Here is a 9268-nt window from a genome sequence, read left to right as displayed (position 1 = left end):
ACCGGTTGCCTGGCAACCGTAAGTAAACTTAAGTACCTGCACATGCGCAAGATTTCAACACTCTATAACAGCATATATGGTATAATAACTATACACAATATTAGTTCATACTATTAAAATAAAAACTGCTCACTAAATAAGACTTGAGGTCTTCTGAAACGTAAAAAAATACGTCTCCATTAGAGCTGTATTTATTATTAGGTTATACATGTATAATATTCATTCATTTCATTTTCGGCTTAGTTGCTTTATTCCCTCGCCCCAGCGGAATGAACCGCCAACTTATCCAATGCGTTTTTACCCTTCCAGTCGCAACCCATCTCTGGGAACATGTTCATTATCTTATTAAAATTTTTAAACGATAAACATAATTAAAAGTAGGCTATATTCACTAATGTTATGCTAATTTTTGCATTGTATTTATACATATATATTAAAATAATATACAAATAAAACAACACACAAATATATTTTAGTGCAGTATATGTATTTATGCACACAAAGAAGGCTTGTGTAGTGTTCATTTTAATAGCAATGAATACAGCACACTTCACATTGATCTATGAATAATGACCTCTTAAATTTAATAATATAATGCAAATTTGTGTTATATCCATATACTTACAGTATTGTAGTATCCATTCTTTTATAATATACAACATACACATTTTTTTAAAAGTATGTCAAATTGGTTTTATTAACATTCTTTTACTAGATACAGGTATTTTAATATATGTTCTTGCTTTAGTATCAGTGGCATATTGAACTGCAATAAAGAAAATTATAAAAACAAAATAAACGTCTAAATTAAATGTAAATATATATTGCAAATCAGTGACATAAATCCAGCGTTTTCATTTTTTAACAAATTACATTTAGACTATAAACACTGGTTAAAACAAAACGTGCTAAAGTAGTGTACATGGTTTATGATCAAACAAGACATATACTGTATTCTGGTTATTATTTGTTTATTTTTATTTTGACATTAACATTGACAAAATCCATTTTATATAATCAGGGCTGCAAGAGGATTCCGAGGCTTTAATCAATGAGTTGAGAGACTTTTAAGCACTAAATTTAAATTTACAATAATGTACATCCCTTTAGTGAACATCTTATGTTATTAAACGTATGCACAAAACACATTACTAAAACAAATCCACAAAAACAAATGCATGAAATAGTGTTGCTTTAACAAAATATTGTGCAAACGGCATCCAAGCCTGTTTCAGGTCATCTAAATGAACATTGCAGCTGAGTTTGAATATAGGGTTTAATGCTAACAGAAGAACTTGAGTCAGTCACTTCATTTAAACAACACACCAGTCCACACACTTATGTGTAATAGTTTATTACGACTCCTCTCTTACTAAACACATCACTGGCTTAATAAAATAAGGCAGACATGACATTTCTGAAGTCTAACCATTCCTCTTAAACATCTTCAGCATTCACACCTAAGCGTAATGTGGTAACAATCTATATATATTAAAAATGCTGCTGTGTTTCTCTCCTTGGCAACCTGGTGGCAATTATTGATTCAAGTGTTTGAGTCATTTTGATGGATTGCTCGGGTGGCTTCCTGCTTAACGCCTGTGTTCTGTATCGATGCCTTTCTCTCTCAATCTATTCTTCATAATTAATGGACTAAAAATAGCCCAAAACACAGAGTATGAGTGATCTGGGGCTTCTACAGGCTGTAGGAACAAGTGGCTGTGAATTTTTGAGTAAGACTGATATTCGAGTACATCAACATGAATAGGTTAAGCTGATCCAAACCCTCAAGAAACATCCGTTTTTCAAATAAATAGAAATAGTTTTTAGCAAATTCTGACCGATTACTGTTCACCTACTAATAGTCTGTTGAACAGAAACTCGTATAATAAGTGGTTTGGTCCACGTCATCTGAAATACAAGATGGTTTTATAATATTTAATGAAGGATTTTATTCCCATTTAAACTTTTAGAATGTTTACAGCATCCGTATTTGGATGTAGACGCTTAAACATGCTTGCTTGATACCTGAAAACCAATGGGGTTCATTCTTGCATGCCGCATGGCATGTCTAAAATTCTGCAACAACCAAGGAGGCTTGTTCACACACAAGAAGCAAACTCGATTGAGTTTGTTCATCAATCTTCATATGAAGAGTTTAGATGCAAAAGCCTCTCAGTGTCGTCGCAAATTTTGTTCTAAAACTTGCATTTTACTCAGCCTCTCATGTTTATGGTCAGTTATTTCACTTTAAAGGCAATGAAAATAAAATATTCATCATTTTAAAAGTAAATAAACACAGGATCCTGAAAAAAATACAATTTTAGTAGAAAATTTCAGATGGTACTTAGAGGCTTTTGCATCTGAACTCTTCATATATTCATTCTACAAAATGTATTATGCCTCTTCAGGAGATTTAAAGTCCCTTAATTTGTGTGTATTTATTGTTGACATATTCTGGAGTGAATGAATGAAAAACGTTTTCATGAAGGGATTGAAATCTCTCAGATTTAAATTACTGTCATTTGGTTTATGCATATGGAGCGACACAATGGTGTGTAAACGATGATAATTTTCATTTGAGTTTGAACTAACACTTTAAAGCCAATTCACACTGCAACATTGGTTTTGCTGGAACGATGTTGGTGATTCTGTGCCAATTAAACATGCTAAATCTTTGCTCATCAGGTCACAGCATGTGTGAGGTTTTAAATCTGGTCAACATTAGTCGGCATTTAACCTTTAACTTCTAAAAATCCCCCATTTTTTACCTGTTTAAGCACTTGGGGAATCCACAAATCCACTTCTGATATCATTACAGCATCTGAATCGACAAGGAGAAACTAATAAATGTGGACTTTATACCTGCAACAGATAGGGAGAAATTTAAGAAATGCTAAATGCGTTTAGCAAATCCGATTCCCGCTCTTGAACGGCAGAACAAATCAACAAGCGACGGGTGAGTTGTTTCTATTTTGCCTGATAAAACTGCCTGCCGTTGTAATCTGGCATCTGCTATTCCAGGCAGAGGCTTGGGGCCAGACAGGAACGATTCTATAATTGAGAGCAGCGGTTTGATAAAGTAAGAAAATTAGACGAAAATGCACTCTGCAAAATGCTTGAAAAAAAGGGATTGACTGCCTTCTATATGTTTATGTGTGTGTGTGTGTGTGTGTGTGTGTGTGTGTGTGTGTGTGTGTGTGTGTGTGTGTATATATAAAGATGAAATAAAGCCAATATGAAACGGTTTGCTTGTAGTATGACTTGACTCAAAGCTGTGACAGTAACGACCGGCAGTAAAGCAGACCCCTAGACGTGCCGGTCTATACGGTAGTGATCTTCTTATCCTTGGTAGCCTGTTTAATGGCAGCCTGTTCGCATATGATCTCTTTGAGGCGCTGCAGCCGCATGTTCTGCACGGTCAGATCTCCTACACCTGTCTGGCTGCGGTGGAGGAGACTCAGAGCATTGATGTACTCCAGCTCTGTGTAACGCACCCCTTGATCAACCACCAGGTTCAGCAGCTCGTCGGCGGTGTTATACAGCATCTCATAGTACTGCCTGCAGAGAGAGACAACAGAGAGAGAGAGAATAAAAGGGAGTTGTGTTATTTTGGAGAGTTGTGTGATGGAGTTTGTGTGGAACAAGCTGGTCGCTGAACATTCTTCTAGGATCCAACCGCACATTATTTTTCCATAAACTATGTTTAATATATATTGATAAAAATTGGAACCATGGTTAACAAATTTTAAACGGAGTGCTCAGCTTAAATGAGTAGACCCCATTTTGAAAAAACATATTTTTATCCATTTCTCAGTGAATATAGGCAATGTATTTTGGTGCATTTGATCAAAACAGATTTATTAAACATGTATAATAATTAAAATAATATTTTAGTCACCGAATATATTTAGAAATAGAAAGATAAAACATTTAATTTCAAGTAAAACATTGCAAAAATTAAATATTATATATTTTTTATCACCCCCCCCCTCTTTAATATTTAATTTAATATTTTTTCTTAAACATATAAATTTTTGTATACTAGTTTTTGGACTGTCATCGAAAGTTATTTTGTCAGATTAGCTCCAGATTTGGCTAACGTATATACACAAATATCACTGCAAAAAAAAATAAAAAATGCTTTTCTTACTTCAATTTTTTGTCTTGTTTCTAGTCCAAATATCTAAAAGTTCTTAAATCAAGAAGCATTTTCTAGACACGCAAAACATATTGTCTTGTTTTAAGAAATAATATGCCAAAATGAAGTGAGTTTTTCCTTAAATCAAGCTAAATAATCTGCCAATGTGGTGAGCAAAATAACCTTATCACAAATCGAAAGACAAGATTATTTTGCTTACCCCACTGGCAGATTATTTTGCTTGATTTGAGGAAAAACTCAATTCATTTTGGCATATTATTTCTTAAAACAAGACAATATGTTTTGCTTGTCTAGAAAATGCTTCTTGATTTAAGAATTTGTAGATATTTGGACTAGAAACAAGACTAAAAATCTAAGCAAGAAAAGCAATTTTTGCAGTGATATTGTATAGCATTTTAAATAAAATATTAAATTAAAAGAGATATTTGTTGAGCTTGCTATTTTTGGTATTTCAGAACACTCCCTCACCCTTCCGAAACATCTACAACAAGCCCTTACTCTAGGCATGACTGTGGCCAAGTGGCTAATACTAAAAAACTGGAAATCTCCTTTACCTCCTTCTTTTCGAACCTGGTTAATGGATCTGTTATCCGCTAGGAAAGGCTCAGATTTATCAGGTCTAATTCCAACGAAAATATCTTTGCTACCTGGGAACCCTTTCTTGGATACTTACACCTGAAACGTGCTCTATCCAAATCCAGCACCCTTCATGAAAACTGACTGGCACACTACCTTTTAGGACGTTTTGATGCCTCCATACTGTGTAACACTACATTTTGTATCCCCAACAGCTGAACCCACATGTATGGCAATTCATATATTTACCAGCAAAGTGTGTATATTCTGACACAATATTGTTTGTTTGTTGTTTTTTTGCTGTACTTAAAAAACTTTAAAATAAAAGTATAAAAAAGAAAAAAAGAGAGAGATTTGTCATGGGTTTACTCATACAGTATATGCTGAGCACTGTATAAGGTTTACACTAGTGGGTCTTTGTTTTAAATTGGTGTTTAGAACGAAACATTCCTCATCCAGACTAGCGTTTGTATCTCCATCCACATTATAAAACGCATGATACATAACTATTGATGCTCAATGGGCATGCACATATTTTGCCAGCATCTTGCAATTCTGCACAATAATAGTTGCCTAATAATAGTATACGTGTACAATCTCTTAAGAAAGAAAAAAACTTCACTTTCACTACCTAAATGTTCAGGTTTGAGGGTTTCTTAACATTTTGGATTGCCCAAGAGCACTGTACAAAAACAAAATGAATCCTCAAAAATACAACTTGCCAAATAATTATGCACACAGTGTAGATACACTGAAGTGAATATGTTTAAAAACAGAGGAACGACCATCCCCAATCGCTGTCTGACTGGTCTTCTACACTACTGCGTATCATTTCCTTATTCATCAAGACCCTCTCAATTGACCATTACACCAATGCACTGCATGTACAGATGCTGACAAAATATGCCAATATCCAGTGAGTGTAAATGGTTAAATATCATGCGTTTTAGGCTGTGTACAACACGGTAGAAAATATCCGTTAACTAACAGGTTCCGTATTTCATGTTTACAGTCTTTTTTCTGTTTATTAATGGTTGTTAGTTGTATTAGAGGATGTTGATCTCTGCTCTGTCGACTTTTGATGATGAAAATTCAACTGTGCATTTTTATCAAAGTGACTGTTACTGCACTGTAAAACCCAAAAAGTAAAGGCAACTCAAACCGTTTGAGGACACCGATTGCTACAAACCATTTGAGTTAAAAACTAATCTATATGACGACTGTGAACTTACTCCGTTTAAGTTGAAGTAATGAGGTATTTAATTAACACATTACCTTCAACACTGAGTTCAAAACTCTTTTCAAATGAGTAGAACTACCTTAGAATTACCTGACTGTTGGGTTTTACAGTGTTGTTAGCTGGTTAGTTTACATGATCAAATTGAAATCTAAAAAAGTATTGTCTAGGTTTATTGCTATTTCTCCAAAAGATCAGTGTGGTCACTACACATATGGTCAAATTTGAATTAAAATGTGCTTTCTATACCACTTATCCCTCCACAGGAGTGGTTGCCTTTTGCCTTCACAATCTCTGTAAACAAGCCTGTTCCACCTGCCATCCCAGCACTCCTCCAGGTGCTTTCTCATATGTAGACCAGGGTCAGCCTGTCTCATCTGAAAGCTCACCTCACTTTAAAGCAGAGCCTCTGAAGACAGAGCAGCCCATCTGCAAAAATGCTCCCAATAATGGGAAAATCAGACCCGCCGAGCAGGAGGGAACATCCTGAGATGCACTTTTGCATGCAAAGCTTTGCCATTTGTTACCGCAGTGACAAGCATGTGTGTTGTGTTTGATGGAGAGGAGCATCTCGGGTCTGTTCTCTCTCTCTCTCTCTTAACTCTTAACTAATGTGTTGCTGAGAATGCGCTGACAGAAGCAGCCCTTAATGGCTTTAATATTGTACATGCTGGAAATTGGGGGAAATGAATTGTGCTGATCCAAGTTTTTTTCTTTCACTGTCTCCCTTCACGCCAACATACATCTCCCAGCGTCCTTCACCGCATCATAAATTTGCTTAATACTCTTTGCATGCACTGCTGTACACACAGAAACAGACTAATTAAAACTTAATGGCACTCGGAAAAACACACACAGGTGCATTCTCAGTTCCTGCTCTATATTCTCTTCTAATGGGAGACAGGATTGGAAGAAGAGGGGAAAGGAAAGCAAAGGAGACGCTCTTAAAAGCCACCGAGTTAATCAGATTAGCAGATCACTGTGGTTTCGCTAAATGCTTTTAAATGTGTGTGAAATGAAGTGTTGAGAATGTCATAGTTGGTCCTGTGATTGAACAAACAAACTTAAAAAAGAAAAACAAATATACAGTTCCATGCTTTATGTTGCCTTAAAGAACCCAACTTTGGGTTCTCTATCAGCTTTAAGCGTGATGTATTATATTGTATTATATTATATTATATTATATTATATTATATTATATTATATTATATTATATTATATTATATTATATTATATTATATTATATTATATTATATTATATTATATTATATATTATATAACAGGGTGGGCCATTTATATGGATACACCTTAATAAAATGGGAATGGTATTTGATATTAACAACCTGTTTGTGGCACATTAGTATATGTGAGGGGGCTTGTAAATAACTCATGAAAGAATAAAGTTAAATTTAAAACCAAGCACACATATATTATTATTTTTTTTGTGAAATTCCCAATAAGTTTATTAAGGTGTATCCAAATAAATGGCCCACCCTGTACATTATAGTATATTATAAAAATGTTTTCAATCGCTGAAATCAAGCTAAAATAAAATATGTGAACCGATTGACAATTTTAAAAATAAAATTATTATAAAATATTTATGATTATTATATTAAAATGTTTTTAATAGCTAAAATCAAGCAAAAACAAAAATAAATAACCTAACTTCGGTTTCTCTATCAACTTTAAGCATTTTATGATATTACATTACATGATATTATATTATAAAACTGTTTCAATAGCTGAAATCAAGCTAAAGTAAACTATGTGAACCGATTGACAATTTAAAAAATTTAATTACTGAAACAAAAACATAATTAAAAGTAAAGGCACTAGTATAAAAAATATTTAAAGCCAGACATATTTAGAAAACCTTACTAACTTTATGTTCTTTTAATTAAAATTTTTGTTCTAATAAAAAAGAACAGTATACAGTATTTATGGTAATACATGTACTTTTGCTTGCATGTGTATGTATTGTGTGTGTGCAGAGTAAGTGTAAGGTCAATATACTCTCTCTCTCTCTCTCTCTCTCTCTCTCTCTATATATATATATATATATATATATATATATATATATACAGTTGAAGTCAGAATTATTAGCCCCCTGTATTATTAGCGCCCCTGTTTATTTTTTTTCCCCAATTTCTGTTTAATGGAGGGAAGATTGTTTCAGCACATTTCTAAGCATAATAGTTTTAAAAACTTATTTCTAATAACAGATGTATTTTGTCTTTGTCATGATGACAGTAAATAATATTTTACTTGAAATTTTTCAAGACACTTCTATACAGCTTAAAGTGACATTTAAAAGCTTAACTAGGGTAATAAGGTGCACTAGGCAGGTTAGGGTAATTAGTCAAATTATTGTATGATGATGGTTTGTTCTGTAGACTATCCAAAAAAGAATTAGCTTAAAGGGGCTAATAATTTTGTCCCAAAAATGTTTTTAAAAAAATTAATAACTACTTTTATTCTAGCCGAAATAAAACAAATAAGACTTTCTTCAGAAGAAAAAATATTATCAGACACACTGTAAAAATGTCATTGCTCTGTTAAACATCATTTGGGAAATATTTAAAAAAGAAAATAAAAATCAAAAGGGGGCTAATAATTCTGACTTCAACTGTATATATATATATATATATATATATATATATATATATATATATATATATATATATACTATACTACACTATACTCATCAACAGAAATATAGTAATATTGTAAAACATGTATAAAAATAGTTGTAAATAATAAAATAATAGTAAAAGTGTAGTTTTATTTTATATATATATATATATATATATATATATATATATATATATATATATATATATATATATATATATATATATATATATATATATATATATATATATGTTTGCGTACTTTATTTTTTATAATATCTTATTAAAAGACAAACTCATAACTGGAAAATTAAAAGTTACTGACACTGATATTGTTATAGTTTAGCTCATGATTGATTTTTAAAAATTACTTATTTAATGTTCATAATGTTTTTGTAATGCTTTTTTTTGTACAGTTACTCCCTGCCCACCGTCCCACGTCAGATAAACAGCAGTCAGTGACAGAGACAGACTCGGATAAAGCTGAAATACAGCTCATAAGTCAAAAATACCAAGTAAGTTTATCATGTGTCACACATAGCCATGGTGATTATAGCGGTTAAGAATTAGAAAGTTAGATTTTACTGTATTTATTACAAACGTGCTCTGTTTAAAAACATTTTAAACTTATAAAACTCACAGAGAATTGTAGAAACTATTTTA

General features: G+C 32.6%; 1 protein-coding gene across 1 annotated transcript in view; it reads right to left on the bottom strand.

Annotated features, from left to right (window-relative positions):
* Nucleotides 1–3320: 3320 nt before the first annotated feature.
* The window catches only part of exoc4 (exocyst complex component 4), a 211238-nt gene continuing 205290 nt past the window's right edge, over nt 3321–9268 (bottom strand). The window contains exon 18 of the mRNA NM_001030134.2: nt 3321–3558. Coding sequence (NP_001025305.1) covers nt 3321–3558 — 238 coding nt within the window. The remainder of the gene's footprint in view (nt 3559–9268) is intronic.

The sequence above is a fragment of the Danio rerio genome, chromosome 4 (assembly GCF_049306965.1).
Source record: "Danio rerio strain Tuebingen ecotype United States chromosome 4, GRCz12tu, whole genome shotgun sequence".
Taxonomy (NCBI): domain Eukaryota; kingdom Metazoa; phylum Chordata; class Actinopteri; order Cypriniformes; family Danionidae; genus Danio; species Danio rerio.
This window is presented reverse-complemented; position numbering and strand designations above follow the sequence as displayed.